The sequence below is a fragment of the Panthera pardus genome, unplaced genomic scaffold, assembly GCF_024362965.1.
Source record: "Panthera pardus isolate Hobbes unplaced genomic scaffold, ASM2436296v1 HiC_scaffold_15, whole genome shotgun sequence".
Classification (NCBI taxonomy): domain Eukaryota; kingdom Metazoa; phylum Chordata; class Mammalia; order Carnivora; family Felidae; genus Panthera; species Panthera pardus.
The window spans coordinates 3,615,553-3,638,749 of record NW_026526710.1 but is presented as its reverse complement, the minus strand read 5'-3'; the positions used below and the strand labels follow the sequence as shown (position 1 = coordinate 3,638,749).

The following is a 23,197-nucleotide window of genomic DNA, read 5'->3' as shown; positions in this document are numbered from 1 at the left end:
CATTGGGGGGCTGCCCAAGAATGTAGTCATCTCTACGCAAAGGAGAGATGGACAGAGAAAGTATCCTCAAGACATGTTTGGGGCATCTGGATTCAGCTGTTCCTGAAGGCCCCACTTTTGCCCCTGAAATTTTAGTTCCATGACCAATCCATTCTCTTTTTTTTTTTTTTTTTTGCTTAAGCCAGTTTGCAATTTAGAAAATCCTGCTTAACGCAAAACTCACTATAAACTGAAAGCGATCAGGAAATACCGCTTTTCTCTTTATCTGGTTATGCATGTCTGTGCTGAATATCTCCTAGAGACAACATCAACAACGACCAAAAAGTACCAGGTCTCACAGAGGTGTGAACAGATTGCGATGGGAGGGAAGGTCTAACTAATTCTGCTTGCTGAGGGCTAATATTTGAGCTGCTTCTTGAGAATGAGCAAGAGTTTTTAAGTGACTAAGAACAGGTATCCCGGGAGGGGTGGGAGATGGGGATGGTGGGGGGAGACGGGCAGCAGCATGGTACATAAAACGCAGAGAGCAACAAAGAGAAAGGCACCTTGGGTAACAGTGGGTCAACTAGTGGATGGAACAGAGTGGATAGAGTAGGGTGGATGGTAAGTCTAAAAGGCTGCCTGGCTTGTATGAACCCTATTATTTAACCTTCTTCTGAGTCAACCAACAAGATGGATATGTTCTGCTAAAGGTACCATGGGGATCATTCTCTGCTCTGAGCAAAGGGAAGGCAGAGCGGTTTGCAAAGCTGCAGAGAACACGTACGTACGAGATTCAAACGGGTTTCCAAAATGTGGATCTGTTTTTGCAGTTTCCGGGGGTCATTGGCTTTCTGTATCTTGGCGAAGATCTGTTTTTGGTTTATAATTTTTTTTTCCATCTGAGCAATCTGGAAAAAAAAAAAAGGAGAGAGAGAGAACCCCCCCCCCAACTGTGTTAAATTAATATCTATATGGGTACAGATTCAACAGTTCATTAACTTAAGTGTGCTAAAATAAAAACTCTAATGTTCTTTCCTTTCCTACAAAAGGATTTTTTATTTCTCTCTCGAATGCATGCTCAACGGAACTTAATCTTAGCCAGTTTGGGGTAAAATGAGGCGATTTAGAGTTTTTGCTTTTACCTGTGCCTGTACATTTCACTCACCTTTTGGTGCAAGCTTCTTTTGGTTAGGTACCATGTCACCTGTGGCCAAAAGCATCGCTAACACACCGTGCGCTTTACGCACTGGGATCATTGATTCTGACTTCAGAGAAGGGCCATACACCCTTGCCATGGCTGGCAGGAGAGAATTTTGGTGTTTCTCTCTACGCTTGCAGCTCCAGCCAAGTTCTCCAGACCCAAGCATACCCCCCACCTCCACCCCCGCCGTCACCTTCCCACAGAGCTCACCCTGTAGTTTCTCATACAAGCGACAGCGGGTCATGTCATTTCCTCACAGCACTAGCAACGTGCGTAACCAACCTGACATACAGCTTTAACCCAACCCAGGCAGAGATCCAAACTGCCTCCCAAAAGTTAGCCCCATCTGGAAGCAGCTGGCTAGTGCTAAATCCTAGCAGGTTCTACAGAAGTTTATGGAACTATTATCTGAAGACAAGTGAGTGCCGGGTCCTAATGTGTCAGAGGTACTTTATCTTCTTAGGGTTTGGACTGAGACTAAGCTCTGAGACTTTTTTTTTTGGAACCCTGCTGGGTGAAGGGTCAGGGCACTGCCATTTAAAGCAATTTTTTTATGTTCTTGTTTGTCTGGAGGTAGTAACTTGAATTCACTATCTGAAGCCCAGCTCCTGTCTGGAAATTGAGAAGTTCCAGACGAGAGACGTTAAGTGCTTGGTGTAATGAAATATAAAGTTTGTCAGCTACATGGAGGCTGGCTTCCAGCTGGGAGCAAGGCGCCCCTGTGCTGAGCTTGGGCTGATGAATTCTGGGAGCAGTCGCATCCGGGGTTCTATGTTAGTGTCCCTGAGATGGTGGTTTCCTTTGGTTATTGCCAAATCTTCAGGAAGTCTATACAGCGCAGTCTCAGTCATGACCATGGAACATTGAGAGAAAAATCTATACTAGAGGTTGCAAACTATGCCCAAGCAGGTGGCATAAAAGAGTAAAGTGGGCTCACTATAAGACCGTACAGGACGGTGGAGAATATAGAAAACTGGAACACATACTCCCTGCCTTAAGAGGCAGCAGCTCGTATCATGCAACTACAAATTATAGAAAATGCAACTAAACAATGGCTCAAACAAATTATGGTTTATCTTCCTCTCCATAAACGTGCCAGGTTAAGTTCAGTAACTCAAGGAACTAAACACAAGATCTCTGTAATTCACCTGGCCTTTCCCTGATGGTCAAAAAATGGCTGCCACTGCACCAGCTTTCACAGTCATATTCCAGGCAGGAAGGTAGAAGAAGCAACATGGATAAATGGCTAGGACCTACATCTAGGAAGCAAAACTTGCTAGACACCCCCCAACAGACTTCCCCTCAAATTTCATTGCCCACCTTTAGCTGCAAGGGAAGATGAGAAACATAGCTCTTTAGGAATCTGTTAGAGAGGAAGAAATAGAGAGTGGGTAAACAGCTGTGGTGTCACCACAACACTATTTAGTTGCAGCTGTCCCACGGAAATTCAGGGTCAATGTTACCCAATCTTTCCGTCTTTTTTCTTTTTTTGAAGAAAAGTCAGATACCCAAATTTTTTACATGAAATCTCTCAATTTTAACAAGTTAACTAATTAAAATAAATTTTAAACACTGACTGGGCCAAAGCCCTCATGTCGTCAGACTTAATCTGTCCTGAAGACCACCAATTTGGTCTACACCCACATTTAATCTTGAAGGAACCACAGTATGCCCATGAAAGATGGTTTCAGGCAGTGAGAGATACCAAGCAAAGGAGAGAAGAATGTTCCAGAGCCAGGCAGCTGGAAGAGGTATGAACAGCCAGAACTGTAATGGATGCGGTGGGTTGTTGGCCCCCAAAACCCATCTCACCCCAGAAGGCTGATCCAAGCCAACCATGGTAATGCTGTCCCCTCTGCCTATGATTTATTCATTCAAGGTTGGACAGGACTAAACCAGTTAGGGCCTACGAATTAGGCAGGCTGATGGCTAGGGAAGCCTCTGGAGAAAGTTTCCTCATTTCCTAAAACAGTCATAGGAAGAGATAGTCTGTCTTCTTTGCAAAAATCATTCTTTTCTGGAGGGCCATAAACAGACCAGGTTGGGCTCTCACACCACAGTTTACTGCCCCCTGGTCTAGCCCCCAACCAATTATAGAAATTTCATTTCCTTTTGCCAGTGATTGGCCTAGAAGTAGGTATATGCCCTGGCCAATGAGGGAAAATCAACTGGGAGTTTCTGTGAAATATTCTCTCCCTCATAAGTGAGAATATCATGTAAGAACAAGTCCCCCTATCCTTTCTTCATATGTTTGAATGTGATTCTGAGAAGCTATACCACCTACGCTTTGGCAGCCATCTTGTGACCATGAGGCGAGGGCCAACCAAGAGGATCGGAGAGAAAAAGACCAACCCATCATTGTAGAGCTACTAACCCGTCTCTGGGACAATCTTCTTCCAGACAGACATCGTATTATGTGAGAAAAACAAACTTCCATAGCCCAACACATTCCCACTGGTACATCAAGCAAGATGGCAGCTCAGATGATGAGGCATCAAGGGAACCGCCAGGTTGCCCACAAACTCGTAAGGCACGTGAACGCTGTTTATGATTCAATCACAGTAGCCAGGTTTTGGTTCAAGTCAGACCCCCGTCTACTTTCTTCTCTCTTATGCTGTGCACAGGCAGCTCCCTCAACACAGAGGCCCACTAACTCACCTACGAAGTGAAACAAACGACTCGTCGTAATATATGGGAGGGCAGCATCTCCGGAGCAAAGCGTGGCCTGCGCCCAAGGGATGCCCGCCCCTGCCTGAGTTCACCGGGGGACCTCAGGTTCTAGCTCCTTGTCAAAGGATGCTGTGGTGTCAGCACTCTGCCCAGTGACTCTTGTCATTAAACTCAGCCTCCTGTTCCCTTTGGCATCTCTTTGTCGGACGTTGCTTTTGTGACGCCGAGAGTAATTAGGCCTCTGCCCAACGAGAGACACATCCAAGGCTGCACCGCCAGAGGAATGCGTTGCCTACGCAAGGTGCTCTCTCCAGCACGAAGGCATAGGCTTATTTGCTTTTTGAGGCCAGGCAGGGCCTGGTGAGGTCCCTGCCTCCAGTGACCTCTTGCAAGGAGGAAGCTCTGGGCATAGCAGCAGGGGATTCTGGGACCTGCCCTCCCTGGGATGGAGCTGGGCAAAAAGGGCTTTTGTACAGGGCGGTGAGCCCCATGTTCTTTTGCGGATTCCAAAGCAGGCTGCCTTTTCCTACTATTTCTGAGGACCCATGTCCCCATCTTTTCTTCACTTTTCCTCTTTCTTCACTGCTATTGCCTCCTTTCTCATCCACAAATTCATTCATTCATTCCTCAATGATTCTTAGACGCCCTCTCTGTGCCAGACAACAGGGGGATGCTGGTGACCAAGACGGCATCATGGCCCCTGGCCTCAACACAAACCTATAATCTAGGACTAGAAACAAGCTATGAAGCATAACTAGTCCTAGGAAAAGGGAGATGTAAGGCATTTTGGGCACGTCCAGTGGGAGCATCTGGCAGGGAAATGAAGGGACAAGTATCCGGCAGAAGTAGCATTTGGGCTGAGGCCTAAAGGATGAATAGGAGCTCCCCAAGCACAGAAGATGGAAGGGCAATCCGGGCAGAGGGAAGGGCATGTGCAAAGGCCTGCACGGGAGAGACAGCACTGTAGGTTTATGGAGGTGGCCAGTGTGGATGGAACACGGAGGGGGGAGCAGGAGGGAAGGTGGAAGGGGCAGGAGGGACACAAGGCAGCCGAGCCAGCAGACCACACGGGGGAGTCTGGCCCTTATCTCGAGAACAACAGGAAATTACTGAAGGATTTGCAAGCAGAGGAAAGATGTAATGAGATTTCCAGATTCTTTCAGTCAGTAAATATTTATTGAGGGCCTACTATGTGCCAGGCACTGGCACACGCGTGGGATGTACCGAGGGGAACAAAACAGACATGGTCCTTGCCCTCCTGCAGGTGACACGTTATAGGGACAGATGACACCTGTGTTAAGCCATAATTACCACTATGAGAAGTGCTATCAAGGGGGGGCCATGGGATGTCGTGAAAGGGGCCGAGGGGGTGTCCTGGGATCTTCTGTTTGACTGCTGAGGTTCACTCTCCACTCTGTGCCACCCACCCTGCTCTGTGCCCCAGGAAGCTGACCTGGAAGGAGTCCACAATGGCCTCCTTGCACTGGGGGTCCATGGGTGAGAAGAGAGAGGTTGGGGTATTTGTTCCCCCTGGCATGCTCCCTGTGTTCAGGTTCCGGGGTGTGCCCCCTGCCCACTGTGGCTAACCCTACAGTGCTTCAATGTCCCTACTCTGTGCTCACGCCCTTGTAAACAGTGCCTCATAAAACTCTTCTCAAAGTACCTTACTGAGCATACTATTTGTTTTTGGCCAGGAACCTAATTAATGCAAGGGGGATATGCTTTAAATAGGAGAGAGGACATAGAAAAGGCCTCCCTTTAGGGCACCTTTTGGGATGAGCACTGGGTATTGTATGGAAACCAATTTGACGATAAATTTCTTATATAGGCCTCCCTTTAAAAGTCACATTTGAGCTGAGACATAAAAGACAGACAGCGGGGATCAGGGGAACGCGTGCAAAGGCCCTGAGGTCAGACCAGTTTTCACATATTTGGAAGGGGGAAGTCTTCTGCAGCTGGGTGAGATGAGTGAAGGAAGGAATGACGTGAGATGAGGACAGAGGGGTAGGCAGGGCCTAGATCACAGGGCCTCTCAAGCCATAGGAAGAGATATGACCATTAACATTGTCCAACAAATGTCTCTAGCTCTTTGCCTTCTGGATACATACACTTCTTCGACCCTTTTGTGGATGGGTAGAGTTGACTGTTCGGGGATGGGCATTTGGGATATATATGGATTTGACTATTTTGAGCCTATGGGTCATAAGCAGAAGCAATGTACTGCTTCCAGGCTGCAGCTTTCAATTGCCAGTGTGAGACTTTCCAGAACTTTTTTTGTCTGCCACAACACCTGGCAATATTCAAGACGGTGGATACCCCATCGGCCTGGTCCCAGGATGAGAAGATAGAAGAGCCCTGGCCAATCCATGATAGACACGGCAGGAACGAAGAAGAAACCTTTATTGCTGAAAACACTGAGTTGTGGGGGGAGGGGTGTTATTGCGGTGTAACCTAACCTCTCCTGACCAACACAGCGCGTGGTTGAGAATTGACTCTAAGGGTAGGGGGGAGGCGCTGGGGAGCACAGCGGAGGAATGGTCTGGTAGCACTGGGAGAGTAGGGGTCCCAAGGTGGTGGAGTGACCACAGTCACCTTTAGACTATGGGAGGGGGGGGTCAGATATGGCCTAAGGCATGGTGGGTATTCCCGCGCCCCCCACCCCCGCCCTTGCTCCTCGCTCTGGTTAACCCCCTACGAGAAAGACCACACCTTCTCATCCAGCTCTGCCAACAGCACCTTCTGTGATTTAATCAGGGCCTCGTAGTCCTCCTTGGTCTGCAGCAGGAAACACAGCTCCGTGTAGTTTCTCCCATTCAGTTCCAAGTTCTTCGAGGACTTGATGAGACCCAGAAGCAGAGTGATCTCCTCCTGCTCCCTCTGCAGGGTCTTGATCTCCTTGCTGTTGGGAAAGCAGCACGTGGTTGACTCTGAACCCCGCCCCGAGTTGACCTCGCCCGGGTGCCCCAGGCTCCTTAGCGCTGCAGGAGCCTCGGAGAGGTACTTCCCGCCCCTGCAAGTGGCAGGGGCTTGTCAGGGTCTGGGGTCCAGGGCTAGAACTCCGACCGCCCGCCGCCCAGTTCACCGCACCTTCTGTGGCTCCGCCCCTCTCTAGCGGGCCTGTGCTTGCTAGGGAACAATTCGCAGCCGTGCCTGTCAACACCTAAGTTCTAGGACCAGGTCCTCTTTTGACAGCAGCTCATGGGCATCTGTCTGATCTTGCCGACTTTCTTTCCAGACTTTGCAGCCAATGATCTCTGGTCACGAGAGGCAAGCCCATCAGCCAGGCATTTTCAATTTCGCCTCAACACAGAGATGCTCAGTAACCTCCAACCTCCCCCACTGTCTCTACGCGGGATGCTAATGATTTATTAAATGACTGACGTGAGTCTCCTCTCTCTCTCTCTCTCTCTCTCTCTCTCTCGCTCGCTCGCTTTCCCCTTCCCCTCTGGAGAAGAGAGGGGTAGGTGTGTGGGCAAACAGGGATTTTGAAAAGAAAAGGCTCGCGCGACTACTCAACAACCCAATGACTGGAAACGGCACAGAGGCTGTTTCTGGCAAAGTCGAGGCACCGACACCTGCTGCACAGTGCGGTTTGCAGACCCGCTGCCTGCATAGCCTTTGGAAGCTTGGAGAAATGCAGAAGCTCAGGCCCTAACTCAGGACCTATTGAATCAGAATATGCTCTGTAACAAGATCCTCAAGTGACTCATGCACATTAAAGTTTTGGAAGCATTGTTCTAGAACAGCAAAATGTTCTGGGGGGGGAGGGGGGGTGTCTGCAAACATTTTTCTTTAAAGGGCCAAAAAGTAAATATTTTAGGATCCGCAGGCCCAGATGGTCTCTATTGCAACGATTCAACAAAGTAACCATAGGAGACGCATAAACAAATAGGCGTGGCCATGCTCCAATAAAACCTTATTTACAAAAACAGGCAGCCGGCCAGACTTGGCCCAGGGGTCATGGCTCGCTGAGCCCTGTTTTAAAGCAACACTCCAATAGAATTTCTGTAATAATGGAACTGTTCTCTATCTGCACTGTCCCATAGAATCCACCAGCCACGTAGGCTGTGGAGGGCAAAGGAAGAACTGAACTTGAAATGGTATTCCACCAATTATAAATGTAAATAGCCACCTGTGGGAATGCACCCCTAATTCTAGAGCAGCTTGTCTTCTAAACCTGGTAGCTGGGACCTTTCTCCCCATCTTAAGCCCCTCTTGGCAGGGGGTCTTTGTTAAGGTGGAGAGAAAAACGAACAGAGGTTCACCGGAGTTAGGAATTCAGAGGGCTCAGCAAAAGCAAAAGGAGGGTTTGTCTGTCTTATCAGCAGGACTGGGGCTGGGAGTGAGGCGTCCCTAAATTTAAGGAGGCTTTCACTCTTAAGGTGGTATAGGTGTAGGAGAAGCACTGGAAAAAGCACTTCCTTAAATATTGCACCCTGAGCACCTCACTCAGCTCATCTCAGTTCTGGCCCCTATTTATAGGTGTTTCACTTGAAGAATCTAAGATCTCCACTTTTCCACTCCTGCCCCTTTAGGTCCATCACAGTGAAAAGTGGGATGAAGGTGGTAGTGTGAAGGGTAAGATTCCAGAAAAACTGTCAGAGACCCACCAGGAAGGAGGCATTTCCTGATGCCCACCAGCGGTAAGCTGTGAATCAGGGCTGCCAAGCACAGATGTGCAGGTTGTGGACTGCACAGCCCAAGAGAGAACCATCTGCTTGAAAAACAATCATTGATTTCTTGACTTAGTACCCTTTCTTGGGAGATGCTTCATCTTGTTCTAACAACATCCCTATGTGATGACAGTGTTTCCAAGAGATGGCAGTAAAGTGTCTTGAGAAAGGGCGTCTTTTTCTAATTCACAGGAAGATCCCAAACGGACTAGCGGTAGCTCTGTGTGAGTTGAATCCATAGGAAATGGAAAGAGCTCCTTTTCCCCTACCCTCTGAACTTCACACGTCATCTAACAGTAAGATTTTCTTTCTAATAATGGGCAGTTTCTGCCTGTATAAATGTTAAGGATGTAGCTAAGGAATTACATTCCCTTGAAGGGAATCTAAGGATATTTGCTTATTCAACCCCAGGGAACACCTTTCTATTGTCTAAAGAAGCTATCAACATCATAATTTCTAGGACAATCCAATTTCAAATATTTGATCTTGCAGACTCCATTAAGGATGCACAAGCAGGAAATATATTTTGGGATAGACACAGCCTGATGATTTCCTCTCCTCGGGGAACTCCCCCACCTCCATTGCTAGAACCATGGGAGTGACAATAGCCATTTTGTGCCCTATGGTCCTGTCCCTCCCCCGGGCACAGCTGACTGGACCAGAAGTAGACACCTGACCCAAACTAAGCCAATCAGATTCCCTCTTTCCTGGGACTTTGGGATTCACTACAGTCTGTGTGGTCCTTGGTAGCTCAGGAGTTGGGGCAGCCACCTCCCACCGGCCAGGGCTGAGATCCAGATAGGGAAGAACGAAACCCACGTGCACAAAGAAACAGGAACCAGAAATAGTTTTTCATTTGGGTCCTTCCCTGAGGCATGGCTGTCCTGCCCCCCTTGGAGTCCCTGTGACACCCTAATTCTGAGAATAAATTCTCCCTCCTACTGAAGCTGTCCCACCTAAGTACCCAGATTGGGCTCAGAATCGGCTTCCTGCCCAGAGGCCACATGAGAAAGTAAATCCCATGAAACCAAATCCAAAATTTTCTCCAAGCTCGCTCAGTACAAAGCTCTGACCATCACTCACTGCTGGTTCGAGATCTTCTGCTGGGAGCAGAAGTTGAAGGACTTGCGACTTTCCACCATCTTCCTGAATTGCTGCTTCAGCTTCCGAAGCTCAGCCTCAGCCAGCTGTTCTTTGACCTTCTCTGAAGGTTCCTTGAGAACTTCGGAGCGTTTTCTCCTGTGCTTCTTTGACTGCGTGAGATGGGGAGAGGCATTGACCAACGGGTTGGGTGACCAGAGAAGCCTACATTTCAGCCCAAGGGCAGAGGGCAGAGGGTGTCTGGGGGCAGGGCTAGAGGTGGGAGACTGGCTTTGGGTGATGTCAACTGCTTGTCTGTTACAGGGAAAACCCACTCTGGGTTGCCAGGGTAGAGAGGAGGCTGGGCCTCATTATTGCATACTGAAGAGGCGGCCTTGCTGTGTGACCTTGGGTGAATCACTTAACGTCTCTGAGCCTCCAGTCTCTCATCTATAAAATGGGTGCATATAGATTTGTGGTTAGGATTAGATGAGCTAATATATGTATAGTGGCGAGCACAGGGCCTGACCCACAGCAAGCGCTCCATACACAGGAGCTAATACCTACCATCGGCATCTTGAAGGAATTGTGCGCTCCCTATGCTCAGATACCAGGAAGGTCAAAGCCAGCGAGCGCTCCTTTCTCTGTCTCTGCAGTGCCCTGTCCACAGTGGCAAGAGGAAGAGAATGTGTGAGCCTCCCTGCTGGCGATTAAGGACCCGGCGGGCACCTCCTCCCTTCCCCACCCGCTGCAGTCCCTTCCTCCTCCCACCACTTGGCACGTGTGGAGGACACGGCAGATGGCTGCCCGGGTGTGAGAAGAGCCTTCTTCTTCTTCTTCTTTTTTTTTTTTTTAATACACAGTGTTTGCCTGAAACCTGTTCCTCTCACAATTTATTATTAGGAGCCAGGCAGACGGTTCTGGCGAGCCGGTTACCCTCCTGCTCCCTGTGTTCCCAAAGAAGAGGGGGCAAATGGCATCAGGGCAATGTGTCCTCTGATGGGGTTAAAATGCAATTAGCCCAACTTCAGCTTTAGTTAAGGACAGAACACACACACACACACACACACACACACACACCTGCCTTTTAAAGCAGGAGCCATTGGGGTGTGCCTAGGTGGCTTAGTTAAGCATCTAACTCTAGATTTGACTCTTTTTTTTTTTTTAATGTTTGTTTACTTTTGAGAGAGAGAGGCACAGAGGGCGAGCAGGGGAGGGGCAGAGAGAGAGGGAGACAGAATCTGAAGCAGGCTCCAGGCTCTGAGCTGTCAGCACAGAGCCCAGTGTGGGGCTTGAACCCACAAACCGTGGGATCATGACCTGAGTTGAAGTCAGCCGCTTATGACTGAGGCACCCAGGCACACCTTGATTTGACTCTTGATTTTGGCTCAGGTCTTGATCTCATGGTTCGTGAGATTTAGCCCCACATCAGGCTCTGTGCTGACAGTGCAGAGTCTGCTTGGGATTCTCTCTCTCTCTCTCTGCTCCTCCCCCACTGGTTCTCTCTCTCTCTCTCTCAAAATAAATAAATAAACATTTTTTAAAAATTATTTAAAAAAATTTTAAAAAGCAGCAGCCAGTAGTACAAGAGGCATTTTTATCAAGTCATAACTTCAACCTCATCTGGCCCATGTATTCAGAGGCGGGGACGACAATGTTAACCCCACAAGCCCTGGAGGACTGTGAGATCATCTGCACCCCAACTCCCAGACTTCAAGGGCTGGATTCCTAAAGCAGAAACTTCTGGCTTTGCCACCCATTGAGGGGTCCTCCAGTCCAGTGGTTTAAAGTCCAGTGATAGGTTGTCCCAATCATCAAATCCCAACAAAAATTCCTCCTCATCCACTTATTAGCCTTGGGTTGGTAAGCAGTAAGGCACCTAGCAGTGAGCCTGGCACATAATAAGTGCTCAGTAAACGGGCTGGTATGATATGATATGCTATGGATTGTTTCATACGTGAAGGTCCAGTGTAATAACTGTTTATGAGGGCTTGAGGAGTGTGTGGCATTCCTCCGTCTCCTGGTAACAATACCGTGGTTTGCTTGGGGAAGCTGCCCATTCCTTCACTCCTGGTCAGTTTTTGCTCCCTGGGGCTGACCCCACCCCACCCCATCAGATTGGGCCATATGACTCTGGAAGGGCCAATCAGAGTGCCGGATCCCTGGTCAATCTGCATAATCCCACCCTTCCTGGCCTGAGTGATCATTTCAGGGATGGGAACGACCTTGGCTGGTCCCAGCAGAGTGAATAGTGGGGTTTAAGATCGGACATTCAGGAAGAGAGCAACTTGGTTTCCTGCTGCTTTGGATCCTATGTAAATGAGGTAGGAGGGGCTGGCAGCCTTCTTGCCCCTGCAGGGAGCCTGAGAATAAAGCTAACGTGGAGAAGACAAAATGGTGAGAGATTGAAACTTGGAGACATCATCCAAACCCCAGGAATTAGGCAAGCCTGAAGATACCTCTGGGTCAGGTCCAATTACATGAACTAACATTCTCCTAAAACAATCTGAGAGGAGTTTTCAATCACTTGTAACCAAAATGTGTTCTCATGCCTGAAGTGCTTAGATCCATTTAGCACAGGGACTAAGCCCCTACCGTGTGCTACACATTTAGGGAATCGAGTGGCAAGTCAGCCTTCAAGGCGCTATGAATTCTGTCCAGGGTAAAACAGTGCAAAAGACTCCACAAAGGAGGTGAGTTTTAATTTGGGTTTTGAAGGATGAATAGGAGCTCACCAGGCAGAGAAGAAAACTGAGGAAGGAATTCTGGGTAGAGAGAACTGCCTGAGCAAAGGCCGAGAGGCAAGTGGATAAAAAGAGTATTCAGAGTTGCTGTGTCATCCAGTCCAGGGCGCAGCATCCAGTGGGAAGTGACTGGCAAGGAAGTCTGGAAAAGCCAGGATGTTCCTTAAAAGAAGGATGGAATAAGACCAGTGTGTAAGAGAGCTCAAGCTGGGGTAAAAGCTGTAGCAGGATTTACCTGACTGATGACGTTTAGCCAAAGGATACTCACTTTGGGACCTCTTTCTACTCTGGAGTTTTATGTAGCTCTAATTTCATATTATCCAAGAGCTCTTCTATGTTCAAGGGTTCTTTTGGATCTACGAGGATCTGCGATGTACCTTTCTAAAAGCATGACTCAAGTAAACCTGACATTCACTGACAGTGTGATTCCACCTCTCTGAGCCTCAGTCTCCTCATCTGTAGAATGGGGATGCCCACACCCACCTCTTAGCATAAACTAATGTGTATAAAGCTCTTAGTGCCGTGCCTAGCACATAACAGGCATTTGATGAATGTCCCTTGCTTGTGAATCAGGATTGTCAAGTATCAGGTTATCCTGCCCTTGAGGGTATTTGGTTGCGTTGTGTTTTCCCCCAGGAGCTGGAGGTACCATCAGCTTCCTACCTGTTGGCTGACACACACAGTCGGTCTCCCCTGGGCTCTTTCCAGCTTCCAGACACCAACACAGGCCTCTTACTCTCTGTGCCCACTGGGCTGGGACTATCCGTCCCCTGCGGAGAGATTTACCCCCATTCTCACAGCCGGGCCTTCAGAAGCCCCACCACCAGGCATGCTGGCCCCTGACCCACCACCCTCTTATTCAAGGATCTCAAACTTGAAGCTCTCAGTCAGACTCAACCTACCTTCGGTCCTGGTTAGCAATCAATGTTTTAAAATGTGAATGTGGGTAATGTCCTTACTCTCCTGACTGCAGACTCCACTTCTCCCTAGTGCCTAACTCCTCCCTCCAATTCCCACAGTCCCTGAAACTGCCTGCAGCTAGCAGGGGTTCGAGTTGGCAGTTCCTGAGAGGAATCTGCAGCTTGCCCCCTTCTGAGGACAGCAGTATGCAATGGAAAATGCTGAGAAGTCCAGAGGCCCAGGTCAGGGATCACCAGGCACATGCTGTCTGGTTCTCTGGGCCTCATTTCATCCACTACAATATCTATAGTCTCGGGCACATGAGAAGCTCTTAGCAAATAGTGTTTGAATGAATGAAGTCTCCCCCCACCCCGGGCTGAGATCATCTTTACCAACTAATATGTAATTCGCTGGGGTAAGGGAGGCGGGCTCCTCCTTTGCTGCTGAATTTTAACAACCTGCTATTAAAGGAAAAGCCAGACCGTGACTACATGGGTTATAAAACGCCAGGTCTGAGACAGAAGCTGGGCCCCAGTCTGTGAAAACTGAGTGAAGGCTGCCTAACTCGGTAGTAAGTTAAACATATGCTTGCCAAGCAGGGGTGCAGAAACACACAAAAAAATTTTTTTAATTGAGATCTTTATAGGGGGAAATGGAAGTTTGTTGGATTTTCTTGACGTTATTTTACACATTGTAATTTATTTATAGTTAATTGACATTTTCCAGATTAGGGCAGGTGGTAGGAAAGGGCGGGGGCAGCCACCACGTCTTTGCTTTTGCCCAGCAGGGGGAGCTGTGGAGCAGCAAGCGTGGCCAGAGCGGTGAAACTTACCAGGGGCCGATGGCCGCGGCTGCGTGTCCCGCCGCTGGAGCCGCTGCGGGGTCCAAAGGCACCCAGAGTGTGTGCGGCCCCGCTGCACCCACCCCCCCAGACCCGCGTCTGGGAGTTCTCGGACCCCTAGAACCCGCGCCTTTGTGACCCGCACAGACGGGCGTTCTCCCCTGGAAGGCGGTGGGAAAGCACAGGGCCCTCGGGAGAGGACCAAAGGGAATGGAGGGAAGGTGGGGGTTGGGGACGTGACACACCTCTCAGCGACCCCTTCCCAGACTAGCCGCACCCCCACCATACTGAGTAACCGGCGCTCACACCGGCCTAAGGCCCTCCGCCCTCGTGGCTGGCAACTCCGGTTCCTGCTCGTCTCCCTCTCCCGCACACTTACAGCAGCCTCGCGGGGTACAGTCTCCACACGCACTAAGAGGGATCCACTCCCTCCTGCTCTGCAAAACAAGAAAGCCAGGATTTAAGAGGAAGAAAAGAACGTCACCAGTGCGGGGGGGAAATTTGCCCATCATTTTTCTTCGGGCGCACCCATATCTACCCTCTATGAGCTTGACACAGGGAACCCCCAGTCTGACCCAGGTCATCTGGTGTGAGCATTTTTCACTGGCCGAATGGAGTTTGGCAGCTTAAACATTTTTCATACAAATGGCCCTTAACACAAGCCGGCCACTTGTCCTGGGGCTCCAGGTTGCTCAAAGCAAATGATTGCAAGCACGATTTCACCAGGGTAATTTTGATTCCATGGGATTTCCACCTTACCTACTAGGCCCTGGAATTATTGTAGCTCAGCCATACTAAGAGCTCCATTTTTCTTATCCCTAAACCCTGGGGGCAGAATGTGTTTTAGAACTTAACTACATTTTTGGTTTCAGAAAGGCAGTATGGTGCAAGAGGGAGCACGTGGTCCCTGTTCACTGGCAGCCATGTTGTAACCATGAGGAAAGTTAGGGTATGGCATATTATGTATGGGGTTTGGGCAACATGTCAGGAGCAAACACATTAACATTTCTGCAAGGAAACATATGAATACTCACACCAAGTAGAATAAGGATTTTGAGCAGCCTCATGTCAGGCCTTGATTAGTCACGTGAAGTGTTTTGGTACAAGTGTTAGCCTCCTCATTTTACAGATGAGGAAACTGAGGCTTGAAGAAACACAGTGACTGTTGCAGTAGGTGGGGAAGCCAGTATTCGAATCCAGGGCTGTCTGTTTCTAGGGCCCCATGTCTTACCATAACCCTGAGCAAAACCACCGCCCCAGGCCCTAGCAGCAATTCTGGAAGCTGGTATTCAGCATGTCTCTGATATTTAAAGGGCCGCCGTAGCCCTCTGCTCCATGCATAGCCTAGTGACTCACACATTTCAAGTGTCAACGACTGAAAAATGATTAAGTTCAATTAGGTTCAGGACTTGTTAAAAATAGGCTCTCCCTCAGAAGAATTTACTCTCCCTGCCTTTATGGGCACAGATCTCAGCAGCCCCCATGCAGAGAAGTGCAAGGCTTTTTAAATTAGAACATGCCAGAATTGATTCTGCTAAAGAGATCTTCAGCTCCATCAGCAGGGCTTGGAGCAGACTGAGATGCCAGCTTGCCAAAGCAAGGAGCCAGTGGTGAGAAATGTTGGCGATAACGGAGTCTACAGAATGGAGGAGGAAATTAGAATCAAGCTGCAGAGGGGCTGGGCAAAGGCATTTGGCTACAGACCGGGAAGCTGGTTGTCCAAATGATTCTTGGGCTACAAGGATCAGAAATCCACTTGAAATGATTCAAAATGATTTTTCTCTTTTTTTCCTTCTCCAGCATCTGTTCTCCCTTCTTCCTTCCTAGCTGATTCTGATTTGTCCAGGTAACCAGCCCTCTCCCATGCAGCCCAGGTGACCAGAAGTTGGTTTTCACTGGTATCTCCAGGGTAGATTTTGATTATCCTTAGCCAATCACAACCTTTCCATCCTCCGCACCAACGATTGGATCAGGAACATAAGTGCAAGCCAATCAGTGCATAGCATTCTCCTGGAGACTGCAACTCTTTAGAGAATAGGTACATAACTTACAGTGGCTTAAACAGACAGAAAGGAAGTATTTATAGTCCAAGGTTGGAGGGGAAATGCTTTTTCTAGCTCCATGGATGGGAACAAGGAAGCATGTGGCCCCTGTTGTTGATAGCAGCCCTCTTGTAACCATGAGAGAAGCCAATGAGAGAACAAAGCCAACACATGATGGAGGGAAGAGCCAAGAAAGAGTTGCAGAGCAATATACCTGGAACTTTGATCATGCCATGCCTGAAACCCACTCTGCACTTCCGATTATAAGAATTAATAAATTTTCTTATTGAAGCCAAAAGCAGGTTAACTTATATGACGACTAGGGTTATCAAGGGTGAACTGGAGGCACAGCCCTGTGAGGAATAAGAACTAAGAACTTGGAAAGTTATCGGGGACCAAGTCAGCTCTTCTCTCCAGCTCTGTCTCTCAAACTACCTGGTCTCTCAACCTAACCTCTTGTTTTTGTTTTTATTTTTATTTTTTAAAGTGAACCCTACCCTCAACGTGGCACTTGAACTCACAACCCTGAGATCAAGAGTTCTGTGCTCTACTAACTGAGCCAGCCAGGCCCCCCTGATCCCTTATTTTTAAAGACTTTTTTTTTCTTTCCCTTCCTTCCCAGCTTGCTTCTTTTGAGTTTTCTCACTTTGGAACCCAGTTTAAAAAAAAAAAAAAAATCAATGTTCTAATCTCAATTTCTTAGGAAAGAGAATCCAATTGGCCCGGTCTAAATTTGATATTCACTGTCGGCCCAATCATATGGTATCAGGGGACCATGATCAGGGGATACAATAGCCCCTTTGTAGGAACTGTGAAAGTAACTCTCAGAAAAGGGGGCACAGGCAGGGAGGGCACAGCGTTATAGTGGAGAGAACACTGGACAAATTGTTAAGATACTCAGGTTTTACTCCTGGCTCTGCCACTGGTTTGCTGTGTGCCCTTAGAAAAGTCAGTTGACCTCTCTGAGCCTTAAATTCTTGAAACTGCTAGGGCCAAATTGAGAACTTTAAAGCCTAAAACAAGATTGTGAAATATTTCGCTCTGTATATGGATTCAAAATAAAAATAGTAGCAATCCACAAGAGAAGGGTCAGTCTGATGAGATTCTGACTTTTGCCATAATAGTTTTTTTTTAATGTTTATTTATTCTTGAAAGAGAAAGAGCATTCCCGAAGCAGGGAAGGAACAGAGAGAAAGGGGGACAGAGGATCCGAAGTGGGTTCTAAGCTGACAGCAGCAAGCCCAGTAAGGGGCTTGAACTCACCAACCGTGAGATCGTGACCTGAGCCAAAGTCAGCCGCTCATCCAACTGACCTACCCAGGCGCCCCAATAGTTTTTTGTTTAATGAAATAACAAATAATTTTGGAAAAAATACATATAGTTTGAGTGTCCCTCGTTCACATTGCCGGTTTCAGATTCCTCCTCAACAGGATCCAAAACTGATTCCCTCTTGGCTTTCCTTCCACAAAAGCCCAAATCAGCAATTATAATCTCAATGGCAGACTTCTAACATAAGGAATGATGAGGGTTCCACATCCTTCAGAAAGTAATGTGGCCTCACACATCAAGATCTCTAGAAGTGTTTACACCCTTCAACCCAGGAAACCTAAGTCTGGGATTCTTCCTAAAAAAATAAGTCCAAAGGCAAAAAGAAAGAAAGAAAGAAAGAAAGAAAGAAAGATCCATAGACACAAAAATGCCCTTGTAACAACTCTACAGGGGCAAGTGGAAGTAAGCAAACAGCAACAAAATAGCCATGTGGAGGGAAAGAAGCCAGACCCCTAGGAGCTCATACTGAAGAGTGTCCTTTATGTAAAGTACAAAACTGGGGAGAAGGCCCAGTGCAATGAGAGGTCAGAATACAGGGTATCTGGTGGAAGGGAGCTGGAACAGACATAGCTGGTGGGGAGTCAGGGGGCTTCCAGAGTGCTGGGAATGTTCTGTGTCTTGCTCTGGTTACGTGGATAAGCTCACTTGTGAAAACTCGTCAGACGGTTCACTTCTGATGTATATATGTTATATACGCATACTGTACTTCAATAAAAAAGTTTTCTACAAAGATGAACAAGAGGGTTTTTTTTTTTAATGTTTATTATTTATTTTTGAGAGAGAGAGACAGACACAGCATGAGCAGGGGAGGGGCAGAGAGAGAGGGAGACGCAGAACCCGAAGCAGGTTCCAGGCTCCGAGCTGTCAGCACCGAGCCCGACGCAGGGCTTGAACCCGTGAACTGTGAGGTCACGACCCGAGCTGAAGTCGGACGCTTAAACGACTGAGCCACCCCAGCACCCCAAGAGGGTTTTTATTTTATTTTATTTTATTTTTTAATTGTGGCATATCTATTAATGGGACATTCTAGAATATTGAAAAATAATTAGAAAAATAACCACATGTCTTGGGCATATGCATAACACAACACCCCTGTATCACTTTGCCCACCCTACACCAGTTCGTTCTGTACCCTTCTCTGCCAACCTGGTGTCCACATCACCCTTGGGCTCCCTTGCCTACTGGTTTTTCCAGCTGGGCGTGTAGCCAATGGGAGGGACCAGCAGGAGATCAGAAGGCGGGGGGGGGGGGGGCATTTCCTTCAAAGTCCTTCTTGGACTGAGCATGGTGTCTCTGGCAGTAAGCCACCGCGTACCTCCAGCTCCAGCTTCTGTCTAGAGGGCTACCTCCCCAGCCCCAGCCCTCCATGCACTTCAGTCCCTCTGATTCCTTCCCGTCTTCCTGTCAATTGCAGAGTTGACAAACTAAAGCTAGGAGTTTCCACCTCAAGACTCCATGTTATGTCAGACTGAATTAAGCATCTTACTTCTTAGCCTTTATTAAAGGTAGTAACGGCTTCCCTCTGCTGCTCATCTCTCTGTGCATCAACCTCCCTTCTCTGACCCCCTAACCCAGTCCACACTCTGAGAAAAGCCCCTTCTTTAAAGTCTTTTGACCCACTTGAGTCGGATTCAGTTTTCTTCTGGGGCCCTGACAGTCACAGCCCCCGTCCCCCACCTTCCCCTGCGACAAGCAAGTGACCTTCTTGGATTTGGTGCTGCCCTCTGGAGAGGACGGAACCAGCCCGGGAGTGAAGCCAGCATTAATTTCAATTTGGCACCAGGAGCAGTGCCAAACGCTTCCATCTTTTTGAAATAACTGGGCCCTCCCCCCTCCCCACATGTGTTAGCATCCCGCCCCCAAGGCGAGGCTGTGAACAGGCAGAGCACAGCGAGCGAGGGAGAGAGAGAGGGAAAGAGAAGACTGTGGATGCTCTCTGTTAGCCCGGTGCTCCGAGAAGTATGAACATCCGCTGTGCTGATGGGGTTTGGGGGTGATGGTGGGGTTCGGAGTCGACGGCCAAGAAAGAATTCCTGAAGACGTCTTTGGTGCAAAAAGGTGATTTTCTTAAAGCACGGGGACAGGACCCGTGGGCAGGAAGAGCCGCACTGGGGTTGTGAAGGGCGACTGATTATATACCTTCAGGTTGGGAGGGGGTTAGGGACAGCCCAAGTCTCTAAGGAATTTTGGAAGCACGGTTTCCAGGACCTTGAGGGGCTAGCTGTTGTTAGCAAAACGCCATTTAGTGCTGTTTAGCAAAACCCCTGACATGAGACCCTTCTGATGCGTATCAGGGGTCATACGCTTGGGGTATAGTTGCCAACACACGCTTGGGGGTTAAAGATAAAAGAGGCTTGCAAAGGGATTTTTATGTGTTTAAGGAGACTCACAGGATCCTGGGGGGTCAGGGTAATGTTAAGCCAAGATTTCCTTTTGCCCCTAGCCAAGTGTCATCACGGAGTCAGCTGGGCTCCTAGAGGAAGGTCACTCTGCCTGTTTCAAGGACTCGTCACTGGGCTGTAGGCAGTCAGGGCATTTAATTTTTCATTTGCCTTTGTTTCTGACATCACGATGGCAAGCACTTAAACCCCCTTCCCTCCTGATGAGGGGTGATATTAGGGCTCCAGGAAACAGAGTCTATAGGTTTCTGGAGATCAGGCTATGGATAAGATTGACCTTTTCTTGCAGTTTACAAAGTTGTCCATACACTAAGGAGACTCCTGTCAATTTAACCATTTGTTTTCTTGCCTTTCCTTTGTTCTTAGGCAGCCAGGAGAGCCTGAGGAATATCACATATGTCCCACCGTTGAGTGGGGGGGGGGGGGGGGTGCCCTCGCTTGTACTTTGCCCTCAGCTTGCCTTATGCTCCCTCATCAGTGCCACTCAGCTGCTCTAAGGAAAGATCGCCTCTGTCTGGCCTCTTCAGGGGACGTTGAAGCTTCTACCATTTGTCTTACCAAATCCACTCTCTCCTTCCTTCCTTCCTTTCCTTTTCTTCCTTTTATTGAGGATGGCAGGTGCCCCACTTTTAAAACTCCCCTTGAACTGGAGCTGGCCTTGGGCCTTGCTTTGACCAATGGAATACAGCAGAAGGGAAGCCAGCCACTGACTGGGAGAGACGTCTGAGTACTGAGACCACCAGGCTGTGAGGAAGCGCAAGCTGGCCACGGGATGAGACCACCCAGAGGAGCACCAAAGCCGAAGTCACATGAACGAAGCCTTCTGGAACCTTCCAGCTTAGCCCAGCTGCCAGCTGAATGCAGTTCAGCGAATGGCCCCAGCCAACACCGTGTGGGACAGAAACACCCCCCAGCTGTACTCTTGTCAGCCCGCAGAGTATAAGAAATAATCGCATTGTTTTACACGACTAAATTCTGGCATGGTTACAGAGCAACAGTAACTGAAACCGCTTTCCTGCTTGGGACCATAGGGAGAGACATCACCAGCATGCTGGGCAGGAAAAAAAAAAAAAAAAAAAAAAAGGCAAAGGAGAGAAACGGGCTGGTCCCAGAGGAGACTATTGAGTTGACAAGCTAAAGCTGGAAGTTTCCACCTCAAGACCTCTTGTAGTGTCAGACTGAATTAAGCATCTTCTTTCTTAAGCCTCTATTAATCAGTCCTTCTGGTACAAGCTGCCAAGGTCACTCCAACTGATACCGCAGATTGGTTACAGATACCGAGCGCTGATGCTTGTAAGGCGCTGCGGTGAGCATATCTATTCCGATGCTCCAAGGACTTGGGGCCTTGCTGATACTGTCCAGGACTGCCTCTGGCAAGGTCAGCTCCTTCCCGGAGAGCCAACAACCCAGCCGGGAGTGCGCCTTCCACATGCAGACCAACCAGTTCTGGCTGCCTACTTCGTCGAGCTCTCAGCTCCCAGCTACTCTCCCCCTGCCCCAATCACCCCAGTGCCAGGTACTATCAAAAGGGGACACAATCTGCACCTGGGAGCCTGCTGTGCTATTCAAATGAGTCCGTCTTAAACCTTCTCCGCTTGCCCGTTCCTTCCTGCAAAAATCACAGTAAAGGCTCTGGCCCATGTTTTTCCCTCACTCCCTCTACCTCCTGCCTGACCCTGGTGCTTCTCCACGTGGCCCCTCTGTGAAATAATAGAAAGAATACATACAGCGGACCCTTGAACAACACGAGTTTGAACTGCGTGGGTGGGTACACATATATGTGGATTTTTTTTTTTTTGATAACAGTTCAGTGCCCTAAGTGTATTTTCTATTCCTTATGATTTGCTTAACATTTTCTTTTCTCTAGGCTACTTTATTATAAGAATACAGTATATAATATATATAACATACAAAAGTGTATTAATCAACTGTTGATATTATCGGTAAGGCTTCTGGTCAACAATTGGCTGTTAGCAGTTAAGTTTTGGGGAAGTCAAAAGTTACATGGGGATTTTTGACTGGGGGCAGGGGAGTCAGTGCCCCTGACCCCAATGTTGTCCAGTGGTCACCTGTATTGGCCCCAGCCCCCAGTTTCTGGCACGGAACTCCTAACACTCTTGGAATTTCCTCACTGATAAGAGCACTAGAAGCATATTTTGTTCTACCATTAAGTCATTGACCCCGGTTCCTGACACAGTTCCTAAATCCTTTTGAATTTATATATTTACATTTATATAGTGTTTCCTACTACATGCCAGGCCCTGTTCTAGGCATTTGCAAACATTCATTCACTCACAACATTTCTGTGAGGTGGGTACTATTATTGTCCAATTTTACAGATGAGGAAACTGGACACAGGGGAGGGGAAGTGAGTTGCCGAAGGTCACGCGATGAGGAAGAAAGCAGAGCCAGAATCCACATGCACCCTGTCTGGCTCTGTTCCGTGACCATCCGCTAGCTCTGGTCATTACTGACCCCTTGAGAAAGGCATCGACTCCCATCAAAGCTCACGCCAACCCCTCCCCAATTTTCTACTTCCATTCCTCCCAGACCCCTTTGAGCTCTGTGCCCCCGGGATCCTGGGGTGTCTCAACCGCGATGGCAGCTTTTCTAAATGATCCCAGTAAACAAACCTCAGGCCACTACGTCCAGCTTTCATTTTGTGGGTCCCAGGCTTTCTCGAAAATTGTCCTCTCCTCTGAGAGATTTAGATTAATCCCCTTATTCGGTGGCTCAGGATCAGAGAGATAGTTGGGTCACCTGCTTCAGCCTAGCCAGACTGGATTATCTGCCGTGACCCCAAAATTCACTCAGGCACACCTGCTCCCGAGACGTTTGCTGATTAATAACAGCAGGGAGTTTGGGGAAGTTGTGTTTTTCACCTTCTGGGAACGTCTATGGCTTGAACGCAGAGGCCACCTGATGTAGGGCAGTAAACATACTTCTCCTCACCCCTCATCCCCAACCCCTCAGCTACCACCCTGAATTGGCATCATTTGAAAACCCCACCATATTCCACATCATTTAAAGACCCAGAAAGTAAAAGCTGATTGAGTCAATGGTCATCAAATTAAAAAACTTGAGAGTGACCAGAATGTTCTCAAATCATCCATGTAATGACCACCTTTGACTTTTCCTGACTTCCTCTGGTAAGGACGTCTCAATTTCCCTTTTCCCACTCTAAATCCATGAGGTTGGGGGCGGGGGCACCGCATGCTGTCTGGATGCAGGTGGCCTGGTTCATGGGGGCTGTGTTCTTCCCCAGCCCAGCTCCTGTTCCGTGGGACCCTAACTGGAGCTGGTGTGCCAGCCACCCCCTCTAGTCCCCAAATTTGT

At 48.5% G+C, this 23,197-nt stretch overlaps 1 protein-coding gene across 1 annotated transcript in view; it reads right to left on the bottom strand.

Moving 5' to 3' along the window:
* CCDC63 (coiled-coil domain containing 63) overlaps positions 1-22,556 on the bottom strand; it is a 43,828-nt gene extending 21,272 nt beyond the window's left edge. Inside the window, exons 1-7 of the mRNA XM_019467459.2 lie at positions 22,495-22,556; positions 14,083-14,523; positions 13,014-13,120; positions 10,174-10,266; positions 9,610-9,779; positions 6,563-6,752; positions 771-890 (exon numbers count right to left, since the gene is read on the bottom strand). Coding sequence (XP_019323004.2) covers positions 771-890; positions 6,563-6,752; positions 9,610-9,779; positions 10,174-10,182 — 489 coding nt within the window. The 5' untranslated portion in view covers positions 10,183-10,266; positions 13,014-13,120; positions 14,083-14,523; positions 22,495-22,556. The remainder of the gene's footprint in view (positions 1-770; positions 891-6,562; positions 6,753-9,609; positions 9,780-10,173; positions 10,267-13,013; positions 13,121-14,082; positions 14,524-22,494) is intronic.
* Between the last annotated feature and the right edge of the window lie 641 nt (positions 22,557-23,197).